At 42.4% G+C, this 24,910-nt stretch overlaps 1 protein-coding gene across 1 annotated transcript in view; it reads left to right on the top strand.

Annotated features, from left to right (window-relative positions):
* Positions 1 to 19,056, top strand: part of hs3st3l (heparan sulfate (glucosamine) 3-O-sulfotransferase 3-like) — a 29,450-nt gene extending 10,394 nt beyond the window's left edge. Inside the window, exons 2-3 of the mRNA XM_041816191.1 lie at positions 16,600 to 16,829; positions 18,668 to 19,056. Of these exons, the coding sequence (XP_041672125.1) occupies positions 16,600 to 16,829; positions 18,668 to 19,056 (619 nt within the window). The remainder of the gene's footprint in view (positions 1 to 16,599; positions 16,830 to 18,667) is intronic.
* The last annotated feature ends 5,854 nt before the right edge of the window (positions 19,057 to 24,910 follow it).

Raw genomic sequence — 24,910 nt, 5'->3', positions numbered from 1 at the left:
AGAAATCACATGCATTTATATTTCAGACAAAAAAACAAAAAACCACAGGGACGTGTGCTGCTTTTAGGCTGACAGTGTCCTCATCCTTAGTGCTTCACACCAGCCTGTATTTTGCTCAGTGGAGTTTCTTAGGTTTAGAGAAGACCAGAGCGCCATGCCGGGCGTTGGCGTGTTGATGTCCGGTGTACATGTGCATGTTTGTTCACCCAATTAGATTAACATTGTTAACACATCTTCACACAGGCAGTGGTGCTGCTGCTGGAAAAGGACATGCTCTTAAAGACCCTGTAAAATGAAAATAATTCTGTATTTAGGTTTTTTTGTATAACAGGTCACTAAGGCTGAACGATTTGGGAAAATAATCTAATTGTGATTTTCCCCTCCAACATTGCGATTGCAATTTAACATGTGACTATTCTTCAGGTTCCTCATCTTATAAACCATTCTATATATAACACACAAAGCTTTTTCCCCCAGAATCAACCAAAATGTACAAATACATTTTCCAAATTCTAAGAAAATAACTAAGAATTATAAAACTGCCCCCACCCAAAACATAAAATCAAATTCCCCCAAATTTGAAATTCCTTAAATTTTAATTAAAAAAAAAAGTCAAAGCAACCCCCACCCAAAAAAATCAAATCAACTTCTTAAAGATTTACAGACATTTCTCAAATTTCATGAAATTACCTAAAAGTTTCAAAGCTAATTCCCCCAGAAATGTGAATCAAATTCCCCAAAATTTACAAATGTTAAAATTTCCTTAAAATACCTACAATTTTCAAAAAAAAAAAAAAAAAAAAAAAAAATCAAAAGAAATTCAAATCAAATTCCCAAAAATTTACAAATAAATTTATCAAATGTTCAAGAACATACTTTACATCAGATCCCCCAAAATTCAAATCAAATGCCTAAAAATGTTAAAATACATTTCTCAAATTTCTGCAAAAATATCTAAACTTTTCTCAACAAATTTCCCCCCAAAATTCAAATTAATCTAACAAAAATTTTTTATTGCAATTATTTTGTCCTTTATTGCAGATTTGATATGAATTGTATTGAATGGATTGATGATTTTATGTATTTATTTTAAAGGCAAAAAAAAACAAAAACAAAAACAAGGAAAGCAGGAACTTTGTTATTCTAGAAAATATTGGCACTTGAATGTTTGCATGTTGTGTAGAGTGAAACACCTCTGCTTAAAAAATCTATAAAACCAGTACAAAACACATTTATGGTCAAAGAAATATTGCACCCTCTGCGATTTAATCTTTGGATTAACTGCCCAGCCTCATAGGTCACTGAGTTATGAACCTCCAGGTTAAATTTCAGTTGAATAAAACATCTCCAGATTTATGAAAATAAACTTCAAAAACATGAAAAATGAGGCAGTAATTCTGCTCCAGGATGGTGTGGGCGTGTCTGTTGAGTGAGCTGAAGCCACGCCCACTCAAATCTCTGTTATGAAGCTTTAAATGATCCATAGACCACTGTGGCTGATAGGTTTGGTAAATTTACCTCACAGTAAACAGAAAAACAGCATTTAACTGACAGTTAACTTTCAATAAAGGCAGAGACATCAGCTCACGTGAAACCCAGCCAGGAAAGAGCTGAAAACCTTTCTGCAAATCTAAATCCAGAATTCAGTCTCATGTAGATCTCAGTGTTTTCACATGTTTGCAGCAACCAGATTCCAACATATCTGGAGTGTTAAGACCGAATTTTGGATTTCACTTTACAGAGTCTTTATGGAATTTATTACAAACATTCACTCATCACACAGCACCGTCGTCATGACGATAATTCACCCTAGCTGCCTGAGCGTGTCTAACAGCATGCATCAGACATGACTCTGCATCTCACAGCTTTGCTGCTCTCTGTATTCATTGCATCTGTTCATTATTGAAGTCTCTGCTCTGTGTAATTCTGTAAAAAGATGAAAGACTTCCAGTGATTTTATTATGACTATGGAGGAATGGGAGTGTGGTGCAGATCACAATAATTCTGATATAATACATTCTTAAAGCACCACTATCTCCTCTTTGTAAAGCAGGCTGACAACTCTGTGAAGGAGTCGTCCTGGTGCCTCATCATCTCCCTCTTTCCTTGTTCCTCATTCATGTGAATGGGACTGAAGAGAGGAAAACAGGAGCAGGGTGACGTGGGGACACTGTCAGGGTGATTTTGCACTGAAAAAGGTCAAAATAAATAAATAAGTAAATAACAGCTGCACCTCTAATCACCTATCACATTTTTAAAATTAAGTAAAGAAGTTTTCCTACAGAGTTTGATGTTAAAAGTAAATAAATCCCAATATTGTGTGTATGAATTCTACTTTCGTTGCCATGCCAACAAACAGGTGTTGGATTTTGGATTTTTTAAATCCCTAGGTGGATAAGATGGATCTGTATTAGCAACGCTGGTATCAGAAGCCCCGCCCCTTATGGATTGTGATTGGTCAGTAAGGGTTAGGTGACATTGTTGAGCAGGTCACAGTTCAAACAGCTGACCTGATTCACCTTTACCAGCAGCGGACGCTGAGGGTGTTTTTGTGCTCAGGATTCTGGACTACATCAGCTCTGAGTCTAGAATCGACGCTGCCTGTCTGAGCTTGTGCACACAGACTTATGGCTTGGTTTTGGCTGGTGAAACCGTACAACTGTCCTTCCCTCTTCCCTGCACTGTAAGTCAGCCATGTTGGATTCTCAGTCAGTTCTTTTCAGTGATGCACCAATGGAGGATGGTGGAACTCTGAACCCTCATCGGCACATGGGCAAAACTCTGATTACAGGTGTTGACGTTTGTCAAACATGGAAAAATAGACAAATGCAGCTGTGAGAGAAAATGCTATGATATGGCAAAAGCAATGACTGACAGAGGTCTGAAAAGTTTTTGCTCCAGCTGACGGTCCAGATCAGCTGAGAGTGCAGCGCTCAGCGTCTCTACTGTGGTTTAAATTAGCCAAAAATAATGGGACACTGGAAACATTCTCACATTGTCAACTTTAACTGTACAGCTGCTGAAGTCAGCCTGCTGGATTCATCATCACCATTAACCCCGAAACGTCTTCTTAAACACAGAGGAAAACTCTGATCAAAGTGTAAAATCTACACTAACTACTACTAAAGACTACTTTATTAGAGTCCACTTTTCTGCACAGCCACCGGTTTACATCCCGGTACAGGGGCTGCAATTTTAATGAGGAAGTTAAAGTGCACAAGAGCACCTTTATGCACGACTGAGAGGCATACCAGCCGCCGCTGCTCCTCACATTCTGGATGAGAGGAGAAACAGAGTGAGCTGAAACAAGGCAGAGATCATGGGTGCAGCAAGGGGGGTGGGGGGTACTGACTAACCAGGCCCACAGTAGGCAACGGCCCAGAGGAAACCGGGATTTTTTTTCTTAGTAATAAATGTCCTTATTGAATTAACAGTGATTAAAGGAATTGTTCAACAGACTGATTTTTTTTTTTACCAACTAGAATAAAATCAAATACTGAGATGCCCCTTCTGTTCCCTTTAAAAATGTACAAATTGTATAATCCACTCTTATTTCTGCACAGGAGAGCCTGGAGGAAAGGAAAATAGTAGGATGATAAAGGAGAAGAAAGCAGGGATAAAACGGGCTGAGGATAACAGAGGAGAGAAAAGCGGGGACAGAGAGCAAGATGAGGATGATGAAGGAGAATAAAGCAGGAACACAGAGCAAGAAAGAGGAAGGAGAGTGAAGAGAATAAAGCCAGGTTAGAGAGCAAGATCAGAGTGAAACAGAAGAAGAAAGCAGGGACAGAGAGCAAGATGAGTCTTATAAACACAAACTGAAGTGAAGGAAATAATATAAGTAAACATAATTTAACCATAGTAAAAATGTTCTCGTCAGTGTAGGGAAAGTAGAATCAAAAATAAATTAAATTGCATAGTTTTTTTTCAAAACATTGAGACATTTCTGATTGGCTGGCAGGCTAAGGTCAACCTTCCTGAAACCCCGACTATGTGTCTGTCAGAGATGATTATCTGGGTTAGAAACAAAAACATGCATCTAACAAAAATTAGACTCACAGGTAGGGCTGGGCAATATATCAATTAAATATAGCACTATATTTTAAATGAGATATAGGATTAAACATGATTGTTTATAACAATAGAGTATGTGTTTGGTTTGAAAAAAAGAAAGTAGTGATCTGTTTCAGGCTAATGAGGCTATGTTGTAGTGGTTTTTAAATTCAAAGGCTGGAGGTTTATTCACACTCCAGTGCAGTAGGGGGCAGTAGTAATCCTGAGACCTGCCATTGAGGGACTTCAGAAGCTGCTGCTGATGAAGAGTTAACTTTTGCAGGAACCACCTTATTCACATGAATTATCAAAGTGTTCTGATGTTTTTGGAGCAGCCAATCAGCAGAAAGAAAGTTAGAACAACTCATTATTTTGGGATCACAGGGTCAAAGGTCAGCAGGTGAACATGAACATGGCCTTAAATCATCATTTATGCTTCTTTCCAATCTTCTTGGTGGATTCTGAGGTTAAATGCTGCTGTTTCTTTATTCTATTCCCTTGTTTATAAAAGTAATAGTAAGTAACTTGTGGAGGTAAACACAGAAATGCCTCCTGTCAGTGAACGCTCACTTAGTGTGAATATTAACGAGCCAAAGCGAGAATCTTAAACCTTTAACAACTCCGTCTTCTAGCCTCATCTGCTCTGATGGCATCGCTTCATTTGCAAGTCAAAGCGTCCTCGTTAAGGGAGCGTTTTAAATTCATACCCATACATGGGAGCCTTTGTGCCGCCATGACACAGCACATGGTGCTACTTGTGTTTTTGTGTTTGTACAATGGAACATAATTGCCATGCAAATCGCAGAAGAATGGCTGCCAAAACATTTGATGTTGAGCAGGATTCAGTGGGCGGGAATTAGCAGCCAACACGCAGAGGCAGATCTCTGATGGATCAGGTTGGTTAATCTGCAGGAGGGGATTTAAATATTTTATATTTTTAGGGTTTGGAGGTTTTACAATAGAGAACATCCTGCAGAAGTGTGGATTAATTAAAGCTACAAGAACAGATTAGTTGTGTGTGCATGGGGTTCATGTTTCCTCCAGCTTTTCCCATTAGATTCTGGAAGAAAGAAACTGAAGCTGAATTATGAAAAAACTGTTCTCTAGACGACCACACTGGAAATCAACCCATCCACAATCACAAAGTTTACTCAGGCTCAGCCCCACTTTAAACTTTTACACCATTCATTGTTTATTTCCTAATCATTACCGTACTTTAGCAGCCTTCTCTTCTCCTCTACTGATGGAGTCAACCATGTTTTTCTAAAGTCATGTCTCTGCAGGATCTTAGCATCCATGGGCAACAACACTAAATCAGTCAGAGACAGAAAAGTGGCAGCAAGAAGTCTGCAGCAAAAAATAAAGAAAAACAAGACTTATATCTGAAATAAAAACTTAGTTGCTGCTTTATCTTCTTTACAAGTTGATGAATATGAAGCTTAAGACAGCGACTCATCACCAAAGAAACCAAGATGTCTATTTGAAGTTACAGATTCAATCACATCACTCTGAGACGTGGTGAAGGAAGGATGTTTCATTTCCATCTTCTCTGAGTTTGAAAACCGTGAGCAAATGCATGCCTCCATGGGCGTGTGCACGTCTCAGTTAGCATGTGCACGTCTCATGAGTGTGTGCACGTCTACATGAGTGTGTGCACGTCTACATGAGTGTGTGCATGTCTCCACAAGCGTGTGCACATATCCATAAGCGTGTGCACGTCACCGTGAGAATGTACACGTCTCATGAGCGTGTGCATCTCTCAGTTAGCATGTGCATGTCTCCTGTAGCGTGTGCACGTCTCTGTGAGCATGTGCACGTCTCCGTGAGCGTGCAGGGGTTCAGGTGTGGTCTCTCCTTTAGTCCTGTTGTGGAGGTGATCACCATACGGCTCAGACGGGCGGGGCGATCTGGCCCTCATTAAGGCCCTCCCCTGGGGCGTGGGAGGGGGAGGAGAAGGAGGAGACGGCCTCTATGATGGATGTCTCCTGGAAGTGGACAGAGCACCACTACAATACATGGGCCCCTTAATGGCCCCCCAAAAACACACAACAACACCTCCTTCCTGCAGACATTCGGCTGTTTGATGAAGTCGGAGGATTTTTGTCTCTTCTCTGGATCAGACTTCAAACATTTCACAGCTTTGATCAAATCCTCCTCATCTGAATATCTTCAGTTGTTTCACATTTAAAACACAAAGATGAGATGACACAGCAGGCTCCTGATGGGGCTCCTGATGGGGCTCCTGATGGGGCCTCTGAGGCTCCTGGCTCTGTCAGTCTCCACCTGCCACTCTTCCCCCAGCTGAGGCTCAGAACTGTGCCACCATCCTGTGTCCCTGACAGCAAACACTGCTTCATTCTCTCTGACCCCGTTTATACCTCACAGTAACATCCGTTTTAGGCATTCAGAAGCCAAGTATGAACAGGCAGTAATACTGTAATACTGCATACAGGAGAATTGAAACTATACATGTAGACAGTGATGCGTATTAGTGAATATTTAGAATCAGAGCTGTTTCATCACCTACTGAGGGTGAATCAGTGGTGGGAAATGATCTCAGGTTTGTTATTAATAACCATAAATGCTGCAGCATGGTGCCTGGGTACCATACCCAGAGATCAGAGATGATTCAGACATCCTCAGTCAGACCAGTAACCATGGGAATGATGGCTGGGCTGATGTTTTATCAGCAGTGAGCAGCGTGTTCAGATTAGTGTTAATGAAAATGTAAACACGTGCACTACAGTGCTGTTTATTTAGTATCTGATTACTGAGCATGGATGTTAATGCTGAGTGTAAACGGGGTCTCTGCCTCATCCCCACACATGCCCAGTCCCCTTCCCCTCGCCCCCTCTGGATCAATAGCCCGTGGCCCTGTCTGGCCGGCGTTAATCCACGGGGGAGGATGGCTGAATTCAGGGGAAATGTTTGACAAAAGGAGCTTCCTCAGAGGAAACGGAGGCTTATTATAATCTGTGATAATCCGTGTTGGTCTCTCTTCATGTTTGATCCCACTCTCAGCAGTGAACGAGCAGAGGAAGGATGTTGGCGAAACCAGGTTTAAAACGCCAATTAATAGAGGCGTCTATGAGGAGGGGGTGTACTGTGAAACACATGGTGACACCAGCCGGCTCTGTTCACCTGCCAAGGATCAGACCCCCCCCCCATCTACTCCCCCCGTGGAGCAGACATGGAGGCCAAGAAGGAGGAGCTGTAACAGTATCAAGATCCATCACTGACGGCCTCATGGATGGATCAACGAACGGGTCAGGGGCCCTCAGAGAGAGGGGGGGACCCCTGGACTGGAGCCTCTGCTTTTAGATAAAAAGAACACCAAAAAAAAAAAATTTTAAAAATGACTTTAAGCAATACAAATATGACAAAATATGCATGAAAGAAAAAAAATGACAATAAGATTTAGAAAAGTGGAAAAATATGCAAAGGAGGCAAAAATTACTCATGAGATACAAAAATGACTTCTGCTTTTTATGCTCTTTTTGCAAATTAAAAGAATGTAGTAATAAAAAATAACCTTGAAATTTGTCAAAAATATTTTACACCCCTAAACCCTCCTCTTAGTTTTCTAGCTGTAGGTCAGGTATGGGAGCACATGCCAAACCAGCGCTTTGCTGCATCCTCCAGGCCTCCAGGCCCTATCCCTCTAGGTTCCATCCCAGCTGACTGCAGGTACACTATATTGACAAAAGTATTCGCTCGCCTGCCTTGACTCTCATATGAACTTCAGTGACATCCCATTCTTAATCCATAGGATTTAATATGATGTAGGTCCACCCTTTGCAGCTACAACAGCTTCAACTCTTCTGGGAAGGCTTTCCACAAGGTTTAGGAGTGTGTTTATGGGAATTTTTCACCATTCTTCCAGAAGTGCATTTGTGAGCTCACACACTGATGTTGGACCAGAAGGCCTGGCTCTCAGTCTCCGCTCTAATTCATCACAAAGGTGTTCTATGGAGTTGAGGTCAGGACTCTGTGCAGGCCAGTCAAGTTGATCCACACCAAACTCTCTCCTCCATGTTTTTATGGACCTTGCTTTGTGCGCTGGTGCACAGTCATGTTGGAACAGGAAGGGGCCATCCCCAAACTGTTCCACAAAGTTGGGAGCATGGAATTGTCCAGACTCTCTTGGTATGCTGAAGCATTCAGAGTTCCTTCGACTGGAACTAAGGGGCCAAGCCCAGCTCCTGAAAAACAAGCCCACACCATAATCCCCCCTCCACCAAACTTTACACTTGGCACAATGCAGTCAGACAAGTACCGTTCTCCTGGCAACCACCAAACCCAGACTGGTCCATCAGATTGCCAGATGGAGAAGTGCGATTGGTCACTCCAGAGAACACGTCTCCACTGCTCTAGAGTCCAGTGGTGACGTCCTTTACACCACTGCATCCCACACTTTGCATTGCACTTGGTGATGTATGGCTTGGATGCAGCTGTTACCATGGAAACCCATTCATGAAGCTCTCTACCACTGTTCTTGAGCTAATCTGAAGGCCACATGAAGTTTGGAGGTCTGTAGCCATTGACTCTGCAGAAAGTTGGCCACCTCTGCGCACTATGACCTCAGCATCCTCTGACCCCGCTCCGTCATTTTACGTGGCCTACCACTTGGTGGCTGAGTTGCTGTGGTTCCCAATGGCTTCCACTTTGTTATAATACCACTGACAGTTGACTGTAGAATATTTAGGAGCAGGAAATTTCACCACTGGACTTGTTGCACAGGTGGCATCCTATCACAGTACCACACTGGAATTCACTGAGCTCCTGAGAGCAAGCCATTCTTTCACTAATGTTTGTAGAAACAGTCTGCATGCCTAGGTGATGATTTTATACACCTGTGGACATGGAAGTGATTTGGATGGGTGGGTGAATACTTTTGTCAAGATAGTGAATGTGAGAGTCCTGAAAAGAAATAATATTCCAGGAGATAACTCAGTACTGACCCCAAAATTCCACCAGATATGTGTTTGGTCGTTCTCAGTCTAGCATGGCCAAGGAGCAGACAGGTTTCAGTTTTAGTCAGTGAGTGCTTCCACCAGCTCCGCTGCACTGCATCACTGCTCCGGCAGAGCTCCGGTAGTCTGTAGCCCTCCGCAGCAAATACGCTTGACTTCTTTTTCTGCCGGAGACCTCCACATAAATTCACCAAGGAGCAGATGGAATGGGGCAGGAAGTGCCGCCGAAACCAAATAAAATATCCGGTCAAGCTTCAGAATAAAGCAGTCCAGTGGTGCTGCTTCATGCTGCACTGCAAAGTCAGTCAGTGAGTGTTGACGGACTGTGGGGAACCAAGTCAAACTGCAGCGCAGTCGTGATGGAGCAGAGACGGACCCAGTTGAAGTTTGGGTCAGGTTGAGCCAAAACGGTTGAGAAATGGCTGTCGGTACCTTCACCACCCCCAATGTTCAGCTTACGTTAGCTGCTCAGGGATTTCCTCCTAGTCTGGTGATGACTCCTGAGAGATTTGCCTTCATATTCCTCATAGCTCATCCAACAGCTGTGTAAGGGCGGGCCTTTCAGTCATAAGTGTCTACTGACACAACCAAGATTCAGCAGATATCAACTTTGATGAAATGAGCACTGAGCCCTCCTCTCCTGCTGTGTTCTCTTTTCTCATGAGTAGCGCCCCCTGCTGCTCAACCTCTTGGCTCCTAAAAGTTGTGTTGAAGCAGTTGATGAGATCCACCTAGAAGCAAACCTCAATACTGACAGGCAATGAGACAATAAAGAGACACAGAATGTCTGAGATAGGCATAAAAGAAACATACAGGTGGATAAATAATTGATTCTGAAACCACTCTGACTCCATGTCATCTACATCGTGTTCCCAATCATTATGAAAACGATAATTTTCTCTTAGATTTTCCTAAATAGTCAATGCAAATGAAGACAATCTTGCTACAGAAGGCACTGTTCTTCTTTTTGTACCATGGAAGAAAGTGGTCAGTCAGACACTCTAGATACTTTGGCGAGGTCATTTTCACACCTTCAGGGACCCTAAAGGGGCCTACCAGCTCTCTCCCCATGACTCTGGCTCAAACATGGCTCCACCCCCTCCTTGCTGACGTCACAGCCTTGTTGGGACATGGTGGCCATCCACCAACCATCCACTACTCCTCCATCTGGACCATCCAGGGTTGCAAGGCACTCATCAGTGAACAAGACTGTTTGAAAATGAGTCTTCATGTATTTCTGGGCCCTCTGCAACCATTTCTGCTTGTAAGCATTGGTTAGGGGGGGCTGAATAGTAGGTTTATGCACGACTGCAAGCCTCTGGAGGATCCTACACCTTCAGGTTGGTGGGACTCCAGAGACACCAGCAGCTTCAAATACCTGTTTGCTGCTGTGTGATGATATTTTAGCAGCTGCTCTCTTAATCCCATGAATTTGCATGATAATTTGGAACATGGTGTATTCCATTCAAAGACTGATATAAAGCATCTTTAGTCAGTAAGATCGCTAAAATCTCATTGGTCCCCCTGTTAGTGTTCCAGTTGGATGTTTCGTTAGTTATCAGTGATCTGGTCTGTAGTGACGGTTGTCAGACAGGACCAACGCCTGTATCCCATCACTCCTTCATCCGCCGCCCTCTTTCACTAAACTCAGAAACAAAGAGCAGCAGGGTCGGCTTTAAAGGGTCTGATGAACCAGACCACGCCCACTCCTGTTCGCCCATGCTGGGATTGTTTGTCTACCCTCCTGTTTGAGTCTGCTGTAGCGTGAGTGATGGCTCTATTGAGAGGATGAAAAAGTTTGTCTAATGAGAGAACAATCGCTGTTTGTGTGTTTCTGCAGCCTCGCTCTCTGACGATGACCTCATGTGCACGTGTGTGTGTGTTTCTGTGTGTATTTCAGTGTATTTGAGTGTGTATGTGAGTGTATCAGACATGGCGGCTCCTGGTCCTCGGGGGTTTTGGAGTTAAAGACTTGATGCTGAGTGGTGGAGAGCTCGGCCTCACACATCAGATCAGATGAAGCTCTCTCACTGTGAGTGTGTGTTTTTGTGTGTTGACAGGAAGTTGTATAGCAGCAGAGAGTGTAATGTGATCTAATGGAGAACGCTCAGAGCTTCCTGTCTCTCTCTGTCAGCCCAGTTTATTATCGTCTCATTAAGAACTCTTCTCAGAAGACTGATGGACTCTGTGCATGAATCCTAAAATGATCATAGAAAGGCTCTGCATGTTTGTTGAAACCTCCCTTTGTCATGTAGAGCCAGATTCATGTGTCTGTGCTCAGTCTGTTCTATAAATGTAGTAGGTCTAACCAGAGGACCATGACTCTACAGTATGCAGACTCTTGCCCTGAGACATCTATTTCAGTTTAAATATGACTACTCAATAAATATTTTGAGTTATGTCAGAGCAACAGACCGTCTGCAGGAAGTTGCCGTTCTGTTGCTGTATCTCCTTCATGTTCTGAACCGCTGACTGTGACAGATCACCATTATTCCTGGACACTGGTTGGAAATTCCTTCCCCCACTACTGTGACACTGACCCCCTTGTCCCTGTGACTTTGTGACCCCACTGACCTGGTAGAGTCCAGATCAGGGGTTTTCAAAGTGTGGAAGAGTGAGCCAAGAAGAAATTATTCATTCGGTGGACCCCCACCCACAAAAAGGATTCAAAATAAAATAAAAATTAAACAACATTTCAAACATTTATGTCTAATCTTTAAGCATTTTTAACATTAATATATTTTAGATATTTTGGTTTGCAAATGTCCTTAAACATCTCCCTTTCCCTCTTATTCAGTTATAATGCCATTAAATACCCCTTTTTCATATTTTTGGGCCAATTTACAACTTCTTTTGGCCTCTTTTCCCCCATTTTTTCCCCTTTTATCCCATTTTTGCCCTTTTTCACCTTTTTGTCCATTTAAGCTACCTTTCATCATTAGACTTCTCTTTTTCCCATTTTTTTGCTCATTTTTGCGATGTCTTTTTTCCACTTTTATCCCATTTTGCCACTTTTTCCTATTTTTTGCCACTTTTATCCCATTTTTTGCCCTTTTTTGAATCATTTTGCCACTTTTCATCCATTTAAACTACCTTTTGCCATTAAATACTACTTCTTTTTCCCCAATTTTTGCCTCTTCTCTTTGCCATTTTCTCCCATTTTTGCCCTTTTTCACAATTTTTTGCCACTTTTTGCCCATGTTAACTACCCTTTGCCATTACTTACCACTTGTTTCCCCTTTTTTTTGCCCATTTTTGCCACTCCTGACTGCTTTTTGCCCATTTAAATCACTTTCCACTCTTTTTTTGTCACTTTGCACCCATTTCTGCTACTTTCTAACCATTTCCCCACTTTTTCTCCCCATTTTTGCCCATTTTTTGCCGCTTTTTGACCATTTTGCCACCTTTAGCCTATTTTTATTACTACTTGAAGCTGTTTTTGCCTCTTTTTTTCCTCTTAGATTGAGGCTCTTGCAAAGGTATTTTCAATAATTTGGCTCTTTGGTTGAGTAACACTGCTCTATATCGTAGTCCCTATAGTAACTATAAATTTATCCATTTTGCTTCATGCACAGCAGAGGTTAGCAAAGCAAATCACCTTTTTTCAGGTTTATGGTTCTGCGCCTCCCCTGAAGCTCTGTGGCGCCCCCCAGGGGAGGCCCGCCTCACACTTTGAAAACCACTGGTCCAGATGCACAGCTCAGCTCTGCTGTTTTAATTCAAAGGCTCCTCATTAAAACCATGACTCCCTTTTGGTCTCATGGCTGAATTTCTCATCAATAAGGAGAAAAGCTGTTAAAAGTGTCCCTCCCTATGTGCCAGGTTGGCCTACTTGGAAGGCCTACTTGGTCTGCTTATGGAGCAGGCTTCCATACTGGTTCCATGCAGTCATGTGACTCTGATGATGCATGAATGTCTGCTGTGAGTCAGGAAGTAGGGGACAGCTGGTACACATCTATAACACTCACCTTCTCCAACACCGTAAAACACAGACCTGACCCACACAAGCCACTGGATGGTTAAAGTGCTAATCACTGTTATGGATTCTTGGCTGATTTAAAAGTCAAGTGGCCCCTTCTAGACTCATAAGACGGAAAGCACCAGGTCAGGACTGGAGTCCAGAATTAAAGTTATCCAAGTTAGCACTGGCCATCATCTCAACCAATCAGCTGAGGACGGTGCACAGACGGTAACACACAGAAACAAAGTTGTTGGGTTTGGGAACGTCAGGTCTATGCACATGAAGGGAGACCAGAGTCTACAGGAGTCTTGGACTGAGCTAAGAGGCTAGCTGAGCCCCTCTAACATCTAAAACCCCTCATCTAGTCTCAGACATGCTTTAATGTCGATGCTGATGCACTATCAGCAGAATAAACCTTGTGGAGTGACAGAGGAATGATGAGCCGTTCATGGACGAGTCTGTTCTACTAAATGACTCTTTCATGTGAGCTACTGTAGCTAGCCCCTGTTTGAGTGCCGGTTTCCTTTCCTCCATCCTCTGTCCTCATTTAATCCACATTTAAAAGGACAAACTGGAACCAAATGAAGAGAAAGCAGCTCTACTGAGCTGAACCACATGATCTGGATCTCTGAAAAGAGATGGATTTCCCGTCACAGCGAGAGAGACTGGACTGACATCAGCTTAGGAAACACAGGATGGATCAGAGTTTAATGAGCTAGACCAGGACAAAACTGGACTGGACCAAACCAGAGTGAACCAAACAGACCATGCAGGAGTGTTGGTAACACTGCTCACCCAGGTTTACATCAGGGGTCATCAAGTACATTCCTACAAGGGCCAGATTTAGTCTTGTCAGATTTTTAACCCCTTTTGAACCACTTTTCCTGCATATTTTATCTCCTTTGTGCCACTCTAATCCACTTTTGCCACTTTTTATCCCCTTTTCATTACATTTTTCTCAACAAATGTTTCAACTTTAGAATGATTTTTTTTTTCCACTTTTAACCCATTTTTGATACTTTTTGCTTCTTTAACCCCATTTTTGCCATTCTTTACCCCTTCAAACCATCTTTCCTGCAGGTTTTATCCACTTTGTGCCACTCTTTTATCAATTTTCTTCCATTTTTGTCACTTTTTAACCCCTTTCATTACTTTTTTGCACCATTTTTTACATTTGTAACCAGTTTTTGATAATTTCTGCCTCTTTTTATCATCTTTTACCAGTTTTTGCCACACTCTAACCTCTTTTTACCACCTTTTCTGCCAATTTCTGTCCCTTTTGCCACTCCACAACCCATTTTACACTTATCACCCATTTTTGCTACTCTCTAACCCTTTTCACCACTTTATCTGGTCTTGTTTGCAGCACTTCTGTCAACCTTAACCCTTTTTTAAATATCTGCTAATTATGACAGTAAATTTCAGTAAAACAGATCAAATGTTCAGTCATTCTGAAACTATTTTAATGTTAATTGTTGGTGGGATGGATTTAACAGCTGCAGGCATTTAAAGCCAAAGGATACTCTTAAAACCACAACATCTTTTTTTCCTCCTTTTCTCAATTTAATGATCTTCTGGGGGCCGGAGAGGAAGCTTTGAGGGGCCTGATATGGCCCCCGGGCCGCCAGTTGATGATCGGTGCTTTAGATGGAGGCTTTTTAATGTTTGCTGCTGTTTTACTGAGTTTTTTTGTTTTTGTTTTTTACATTTTTTGCCTGAATATTTCACTACTTTCAGGACACAAAAGCAGTTTAAGAATCAATAATGTTTTTATTTCAAAGCACGACCCTTTGGTCAAGTTTGTCTATGCAGGAATCACTACCTGCCCCCCAGCAGGAGTTCTCCGCGGCTGCATCATCTGTAAAGATGAACCTGTACTGTTAGCAGGTCCTGGTGCTGTTTGCTTCATGTCTTCCCCCTCTCTCTTTCTCCGTATTTCTTCTCTTTCTTCAGCTTTCCTATAAAGTCAAAGTCTCAGTGCAAGAAGTCCCAGAATGTGAACCACTTTTAACAGCTTTTCTCCCTCATGGTGTGAAACCAGAGTCCTTTATTCAGAAAAGAAAGGAAGAGAGGAGGTGGGCAGAGCTGAGCCATGCATCATTGCTATTGTTTTGATTGAGTGCCCCCTGGTGGTGGAATTAAACACAATGCATTTAAAAGCTGTGCTCTCTCTTTCTCTCTCTCTTTATTTGCGGCAGCTTTGGGGTGAATATATGACAGTGTCTGTTTTTGCTTCATAACTTTACTACTTTAAGTTCTTTCATCGTCAGAGGCTTTGAAGCATGGAAGAAAATCGACTTTAACTGTCTAAAACATGATAGAAATATAGATATGTTAGCTCTGCACAAAACCCCCAAATACATCCCATCTTCTTAATCTAGCAGCGTGGATCCAGAACAGTTTTAAACATGAACGCTCATGTGGAAGAGGTTTATCTCTCCAAGCTTCCTTGAAGCCATCCGGGCTGCTGGTTCAGGTGTGTGTGTGTGTTTGTGTTGGGACGGTCAGGTGAGTCAGTGGCAGGTGTGCTGGCAGATGTCCCTGATTCTCCGTCTCTCCTCTGGGACTCATTTATCTAAACGAGTCCAATCTGCTGCGTCTGTGAGAGGCAGGTGGAGGTGAGAGTGTCTGTGTCAGCTGATCACTGGAGATGGACTGTGTGTCTATTCTCTGATATATAATATTAGCATCTAGATTTACAGAGATGGGAACGGTCATGATGAAGCCTGATGAGGATAGAGTCTGGGGGGATACTGACCATGGAGAGTCAAATTTAGTCTGTAGGACTGACATACTGATGATTATAGGTGTCCATGTTCACACTGGTTCCTGGATTCAACTGAGAGGAGGAGGCGTGAAGAGACTGTGAGAGGACATCTTCTCTGACATGAGCTGTGCTGCTTTAAAGGTCACATATTTTACCCCTTTAAGACGAGTTTATATCATCTCAGAGGTGCCCAAAACATGCCTGTGAAGTTTGTTGCTGGAAAAACACTCCAGTATTGGATTCTTGCATGTCTAAAAAACCCCTCCTGCTCAGAACGAGCTGTTTCAGTGTCTGTGGCTTTAAATGTCAATAAGCTGTCTGACTCCGCCCCTGACCACGCCCCTGCCAGGAAATGGATGTGGATCTTCTGATCCTCCTCTCAGCTGGCAGCTGGGAGGAGGACCAGGAGAGGAGGGCGGAACATTTTTCCAAGCAAGGAGGGCAAAATGAACCTGGGGGCGGGGCTAACTCCCTACATGACATCATGAGGGGAAAATTTGAGAACAGCTTGTTTCAGCACACATTTTCTGAACAGTGGAGAAGGAGAGGGGGGAGGGAATGGATTTTTGGACAGGCAGGGGAACATATTTTGTTGGAAAAGCCTCTAAAAGTGTGTTTTTGCATAACATGTGACATTTCAGCATGTTCTCATGTCTTCTGCTGCTTCTTCTTCATCTTCTTTTGTGGTGGTAGAAACCAACATGAAGAACCACAGCTGCGTTCTGATAAGAACCAGTTAGTCCCAGTGTCAGCCCATGTTTATTTTTATTGTCAGTATTGGTAAACGACATTTTCTAACACTTGTTTCACTCAAACCCTAACCTCCTCTTTTCTCCTCTTTCCAGGAGCATGATGCCCAAGGCTCTGGATGGTCAGATCGTCATGGAGAAGACTCCTCGCTACTTTGTTACCGTGGAAACGCCTGCTCGAGTCCACGCCATGTCTCAGGACGTGAAGCTGATCGTGGTTGTCCGCGATCCTGTGACCAGAGCGATATCTGACTACACCCAGATCATCTCAAAGACACCCGACATCCCGCCGTTTGAGAGCCTGGCCTTCAAGAACAAAACCACGGGTACGGTCCAATCACAGCTCCACAGAGAGCTCTATTATAAACTGAATCAAACATTTGAACATCTTTTAAAACCGTGATCCTTCATTTCTGGAAATCAAGAAAAGAAAACAGTGAGCAGGAAACAGAACAAGTCACAGTAAGATTTACAGTCAGGAAACACAACTGAAGTCTAGAAAGGACAAAAAACAGGGTTTATATTGAAAAAACAACTTTTTAAACAGTTTTATTTTATTTTTTCGCTGCTTAATCATACAGTGCCATGAAAAAGTGTTTTTTTTTTTTGTATATTTATCACACTTAAATATTTTGGATCATCAAACCAATTTTTATATCTCACAAAGATAACCCAAGTAAGTAGAAGAGGCAGTTTCTAAATGATGATTTTATTTATTAAGGGGAAAAATCCAAACCTGTCTGACCCTGTGAGAAAAAGTAATTGCCCCTCTTGTTAAATCATGAGTTAACTGTGATGAACCACAGTTCTTGGAAAGCTGAGTTCAGTCTCACTGGCCACACCCAGGCCTGATTACCTCCAGATTTACAAGCTGTCAGACAAAGAAACGCATCACGCCACCATCAAAAGAAATTCAAGAACAAATGAGAAACAACATGACTGAAGTCTATCAGACTGGAAAAAGGTTACAAAGACATTTCCAAGGCTTTGGGACTCCAGAGAACCACGGTCAGAGCCATTATCCACAAATGGAGAAAACTGGGAACAGTGGTGAACCTTCCCAGGAGTGGTCGGCCAACCAAAATGACTCCAAGAGTGCAACAACTCATCCAGAGGTCACAAAAGAACCTAGAACCACATCCAAAGACCTGCAGGCCTCACTGGCCTCAGTTAAGGTCAGAGTTCATGACTCAACCATCAGAAAGACACTGGGCAACAATGGCATCATGGGAGAGTTCCAAGGCCAAAACCACTGCTGACAAAAAAGAGCACAAAAGGCTCGTCTCACATTTGATTAAAAACATCCTGATGATCCCCAAGACTTCTGGGAAATATTCTGTGGACTGACCAGACAGAAGTAGAACTTTCTGGAAGGTGTGTGTCCCGTTACATCGGGCCTAAAAATAACACAGCATTTGGTAAAAAGAACATCAGACCAACAGTCAGACATGGTGGTGGCAGTGTGATGGTCTGGGGCTGCTTTGCTGCTTCAGGACCTGGACCACTTGCTGTGATTGATGGAACCATGAATTCTGCTGTCTACCAGAAAATCCTGAAGGCCAACGTCCAGCCATCAGTTCATGACCTCAAGATCAAGAGCTCTTGGGTTATGCAGCAGGACAATGACCTGAAATATACCAGCAAGTCCACCTCTGAATGGATCAGAATAAACTAAATGAGGGTTTTGGAGTGGCCAAGTCAAAGTCTGGAATTGTGAAAAAGTGGGATAAATATGCAAAAAAAAATCAGGAATCAGAAAGGGGACAAACACTTTTTCATGGCACTGTATTCTGTTATTAGTCTTAATACTTAAACTTTGATATCCGGTTATTTTTACATTGGCCTTGTGTTTTTTGTTTTTTGTTTTCTTGTAGCGCACTTTGGTCAGCTTTTGATTATTATAAATGAGCTTTATGAATGAATTTAGACAGGATAAAAACATGCAATACATTAAGAAATTCTTAAAATGAAAAAGCACATCTGAAACAAATGCAATGACTGAAACGTGCTGCAGCGTGCATCAACAAGCAGGTGCAGCAGCTCAGGATAGTAAACCCTAGTCTGGATCAGATACTAAATATTAGACCAGAGCAGGTTTGATAAAGGTTAGAGGTTGATTCTGATCTGAATAAAGGGTTTTTGTTTCCCTCCATGTTGTCTGCAGGTCAGATCGACTCCCTCTGGAGCCCTCTGTGGATCGGCCTCTACGCTCAGCACCTGGAGCGCTGGCTGGCCTGGTTCCCCAGGACTCAGATCCACCTGGTGAGCGGGGAGCGGCTCATCTCAGACCCGGCTGGAGAGCTGGGCCGGGTGCAGGACTTCCTGGGTCTGCAGAGGATCGTGACGGACAAACATTTCTACTTCAACAAGACTAAAGGATTCCCCTGTTTGAAGAAACCCGAGGGCAGCAGCAAACCTCACTGTCTGGGGAAAACCAAGGGCCGGACCCACGCCTCCATCGACCCCGGCGTGCTGCAGAGACTCAGAGACTTCTACAAACCGCACAACCAGCGCTTCTACCAGCTGGCTGGGCAGGACTTCGGCTGGCAGTGACACTAAAAATGTGCAGAAACAGATTCTGCTTGTGCAAACCTTTGCAAAGACTCAGAGAATGGAGCTGGTGCTCTGCTCCAGCAGGGGGCGCCTCAGAGACTTCATAAAGAAAGTCCAGTGTCCGTACGTCCTCCTCTGTCAATCACTCAGCCTGTGTTTGTTGTTTTTAAAGTCAGCTGTTTCATTTTATCACCATGTTTAGTTTGATAGACGGATCTGTCTGCTCCTGCAGTCGAGGTCAGGTTTAAAGGATCTAGCTGTTAAAGGTTAAACAAACTCAGAGTAGCTTTAGTGTCTCTGTACTTCAGTCCTGACCTACAGTTTCCACAGGAACTCTTCACAGCGTTCTGTCCCTGCCTGTTTAGTCTGTGTTTGTCTTCATAGACAGACTCTGCTCACATCCAGGAGAGTTTTACTGATGGCTACAAACAGAGGACTATCAGGACCAGGACATCTGTGCCCTTCCAGGCTGTGATGGTTCAGAAATGCAGCCATGGATGGATGAGGGCTTTGGTCGGCATGGATGGAGCGCTGCAGATGAATTTGTGGTTGAAGCTGTCATCTGAACCCAGAACACTCCTCTCACACTCCTGGCCATTTCCATATTTGTCTTTTCTTCCACATATTTGTTCGTCTGGTTAACTATTGAAGGGCAATCAGCGCAGACGTACTGAGAGCAGTGGAGGGAGGAGGATGAATGTTTAATGAGAGGACGTGTGTTTGAGCTCAGGTCTGCCTCAGAGCTTTTTGTATTCCTGAATAATGAATGTGGAGAAATGGAGGAGCTCAGCTTTAGCCTGCAGATTTCATCCAACAGGACCAGGACGAGGACCAAGACCAGACCGAGGGAGACCAGGCTGACCAATCAGAGACCGCTTCTCTGAGCGTCCTGTTTGAGTTTGCATGTATTTGCACTAGTTTGAACGTAAAATTAAACTATTTTTAAGTAAACTGCATCTTTGTTCTCTTTTGTTGTTTGATTTTTTAAATGAAAAATACCATCAACAACATCGATCACCTGTTTTATATCCACCTCTGCAAAAAAGGCAGACAGGAAGTAAAGCGAGGGGTCAAGACAGGTCGGGTTATCTTTCTAATTAGGTCTGACTCTGAGGCCCATGACCTTTTTATTAAAAAAGATCAAATGTGAATATTGCACAAAGACTTAAAGCAGATTTAGAACACTGGTTGGTGTATGTAGATATAATAAAGCTCTATAGATTAAGATTATTGTCCTTAACGCTGATTGTGATTACAGAAACATTACTGTGATTGCTGTGGGAGCAAAAAGCTGTTTATGTCAGAGATAGAAAGGCTGACACACTAAAACAGCACTGTAATATTTCAATAACAAGAGTTTTACAATAATTTAGGGGTGACCTGGAATAGTCAGCGATTCGACGATTCGCTTCAGAGCCTATGAGCCTCATAGTCGAATCAGACTCCACCCACTATCCTGCGTTGCTGGGGTTGTTTATCACCTCAGACGGCAAGCACAGGGCTAATTATGTATGCACGATGACTTCAAAGCAAGCCTATCTCTCTGTGCATGCTCAGTAAATGGGGACTATAGGGAAAGTGGGAAAGTTTGACCAGAACTTTCTCGTAAAGCAGAATTTTAATCTAAGTGAGGTTTTCCTGGTTAACAAAAGGCTTAATATCATCAGCCGTATGGAGGGATTTTGTGCCATCACTGCGGGTAATGAAGAGGTTGAAACGAAGGGAACTATGGCTGGGCGCCATAAACACCGATGCAGCAGCAGAGAGAGGTCTGCGCTGGCTAATTAGCAGAAGTAGTCTTGGATAAGCCGTTAATGAGAGGAGGACTGGACTGAACACGCTGCAGAGCTTTTGTCTTTTCGGGACTAGTCCAAATAAACCAGGATGATTGGATTTCCAGCTTTAGCAGAGGTTACAGTGTTATTATCATGAGGACTGATGTTAGCAGCTAACGGTAAGACTATTTTTTCATTTGAAATGTAGAGTTCTAACGCAGTGTTAAGAGAGCACTTTTGTTATGTGTTTGGATGCTTCGTTGTTGTCGCTGGAGGATGGTATTTGGCTGTTGTAAGCTGCTAATTTATAGTAGCAGCCAATGAGCTAACAGGCTAATGGTGCTGATGTGAAGCTAACTGTTGTTGTTTATGAGTTTAACGTGGGTGTATATTATGTAACTGACTGCGTGTGTAAGGAAAAGTGTGCAGCTTTCATTTTGATACTTTAAACCACTTACTCGTAAAATAAGAGAGATTTATGCATTTTGATGCTGTTAATGCAGCAAAATAATGTTAAAGCAAATGTCTGGTAGTCCAGAATTCTTGAGGACTGCTGTTGAACGCTGTTCAACCATTACCCTGAATTTCCATATACAGCATGCACGCCGCGCACCGAAGCGCTGCAGGTTAGCTCTGACTGAAAGGCGAGCGACCTCGCCCACTGGAAGCGAGTCTAGAGCGCTGTACTGCGGCGTGCAGCCCTGATCATCAGGAAGAGATCATGGGAGAACTGCGGGTTCATGCAGGAATAGCATGTCAACAGTGGACTATTTTACCTTTTGGGGTTAATTTATCATCTTTTCCAGTATAAGTCCATGATATTATTGCTTCCTCCACTGAGTGAGAACATTAGGAAGTTAAAAAGTTAATGTTTGCTTAAAGGATCTGTGGTTTTATGCAAAATTCTTTGGCTAAATATTCCCAAAAGTTAACTTTGCCTCGTCAATGGTGCCACTGAAGCTGTGTGACCCACTGACCTCTTGGTGACCCTTTGCCCTCGCTGCAGGATGAGACATAATGTTGATATAGTGATGATTTACGATCAGGAGTCTGTGCATTGTTTTATTTTGAAAGAGGTGGATGTTCTACGCTTGTGACTTCCATGGATGGAGCTTTCTGAACGACAGTGAATTTACAAGGTTTGGCAGCGGCTGGCGCTGGCATAGACCTGCAGCGTATCTGAAACGAAGCGGAGCGGAGTGGCGCTCCAGGCACGCGCCGCTGCCGGTCCAGAGCACTGGCTATGGAAATGCTCTGATAGACTAGAGAGGGAGCGAAGTGCTCTGCGGTTCGATTCGCCAATGTTCTGCGGCGCGCACACTTTATATGGAAATTCGGGGTTAGTTGACTATAGGCAAAGTCTGACCAATCAGATTCGACTATGAAAAACCTTAGGCGTTGACACCCCTTCAATAATTTATTTTACAAATTGAATAAAGAACATGTTTGAAGGGGAAGTGAAGCAAACGGCAGGAATAGAATATGGATTCTAGACACTGGTAGTGGTGTTGAGAGATGCAGGATCAGATGAGGAGTAGACTTCTGCAGAGCTGCCCAGGAACCAATGAGGTGGCATGGAGGAGGAGACTGAGGTATGCAGGGTGAGCAGGAGCCCTGTAAGAGTCTGGACCAGACCCTGGTTCACTGAAGAGAGATGGCTGGGGTGGAGGACGGTTGCACAGAACGACTGGCTGACTGTGAAAGAGAGAATGACAGTTTTAAAATCTCACAGGTGCATGATGATTGGTCAGACGAGAATCCATGTGGCAAAATCTGATTGGCTAAGGAGAGTGAACGCCCATAATCAGCTGATCGTCAGAGCGGGAAGAGAGGAAGAATGGAAAATGGAGAGATGTGAATCAGTGGTGACTTAAGAAACTGAAGAAACTTTCTTCCTGCTTGAACTTTCACTGAGCTCCATTTAATCAGACTCACTTCCTGCCCGTCTGGATAGAAACTGAGCCACTAAATTATTATAATGATTATTCTAATTGCTATTATTATTATTATTATTATTATTATCATGATCATTATTATTGTTATTTTTATTATTATTATTTATATTATCATTATTATTATTATTATTGTTATTATTATTTTTTATCATTATTATTATTATTATTGTTATAATTATTATTATTATTATCATTGCCATTATTGTCATTTCTATCATTATTGTTATTATTAATCTTGATTATTAACTGTCAATTTTTCATTTCTATTATTATTGTTATTGTTATATTATTATTATTATTATTATTATTATTATTATTATTGTTATTATAATTGTTACTATTATTTATTGTTATTATTATTTTCATTACTGTTACTATAATTATTATTTATTATTATGATTTTTTTGTGTTATATAGTGGTAGAATTAATCATTATTATGAATAATAGATATTATTTGAAGATGGATTTTGTGTCTTTTTATGCCTTTTACTGTAGATATGGGTGAATGATGAGGGGGGTCTGATGCGCAGGAGAGGCCCTGTGTTTATGTCCAGACCCACACACCAGACTGTCTGCTCCTCTGTATAGTTAGTGAAATTCTGATTGGCTGATGAGTCGCTTGGTTAAACATTTGAAATGAAAGGAGGAAGTTTTATTTTACAAATAAAAACTTTTTAAATCTATCTTATAAAGAAGTGTTTATAAACCAAGTTAACTTGGAAGGGTCCCTGTTTGCTTTGTCTGTGTGTGCTGATGTAAAAGTCAGAGGATGTCGCCATCTGGTGGACGATGCAGCGTTAGCAGGTGGGCAGAACAAAAAAGAACAGAAGCTGGTTAAAAACAAGAAAATTCTTTATTATAATATCCCCAGCGTTTACCTTTATATGTTATACTTCATATAAATTCATAAAATTCAATATATACATGGATGCAAATAATAATAATACACAAAACTTAACAAAAACACAAAAAATGCCACTGAAAAGAAGTTTGACACAAAAACACACAACTGTCCATGCTTCAGCAAAAAACAAGGGAATAAGAAAAATATCAATAATTATAACCTGAATAAATATTTAACACATTTTATTATTTTAATGAAACACAGAAGTGTCATCACAAGTTTATAATGCACTTAAATCGACTTTGAAGAACAATCTGCTCCGTCCATCAGTACGATTCATGTGTTCATAAGAAAAGTTCAATTATCAAGTAAATACAACTCAGAGGTCTCTACTGAGCACGCTCAGATCACAGAGGCCTCTAATGAGCACGCTCAGATCACAGAGGTCTCTACTGAGCACGCTCAGATCACAGAGGTCTTCACAGAACATGCTCAGATCACAGAGGTCTCTACTGAACATGCTCAGATCACAGAGGTCTCTACTGAGCACACTCAGATCACAGATGTCTTCACTGAGCATGCTCAGATTACAGAGTTTGCTGCTAAGCACACTCAGAGAACAGAGGTCTTCACTGAGCATGCTCGGATCACAGAGGTCTTCACTGAGCATGCTCAGATTACAGTAAGTTTGGCAGTTTGCACACCGGTTCAGGTAATGATGAGACAAAGAGCATGATGGGTAATTTGAGGCATGCTTCTAGAAGGCACTCAGCAGGCAGACACTCCTGGTAACCTGTGAGGGCGGAGCTACGTCACTTCCTTAATTCATCAGAGAACTTAATTGACAAAAGCCATGGTCCCAGCGTGAGTTAATCCTTCTTCAGCCCAGCACAAGAGAGAATTTCAGATCTGGTTTTAGAAACACGGGGGTCTCAGACATGAGGACGGTTTACGGTCATGGTTTAGTTTGTTTACTGCCGTGTTTGTGAGCCGTAATCACGCTCCGCTCACTCTCACCGGTCGCTGCTCCATCAGGCTGTCTGACATTCAGGACTCCAGATCAGACCCAAAAGAAGCCATTGTGATGGTTCTCAACTGGTGGGTTGGGACCCAAATATAGGTTGCAGAGCTGCTTGTTCTATGATGTATGGAAGCCCTAAGCAGACAAACATCCATATGAACCATATCTTACTTTATCATCTATTCATTTCTTCATCCATCTACATGCTACCAGGGGAAACGTCAAAATCAAACGTTTGCATGCATGTCCTCCCTCCTT

The sequence above is a fragment of the Cheilinus undulatus genome, linkage group 20, assembly GCF_018320785.1.
Source record: "Cheilinus undulatus linkage group 20, ASM1832078v1, whole genome shotgun sequence".
NCBI classification, from domain to species: domain Eukaryota; kingdom Metazoa; phylum Chordata; class Actinopteri; order Labriformes; family Labridae; genus Cheilinus; species Cheilinus undulatus.
Note: the sequence above shows the minus strand (reverse complement) of the source record. Positions and strands in the feature narration are given on the sequence as shown.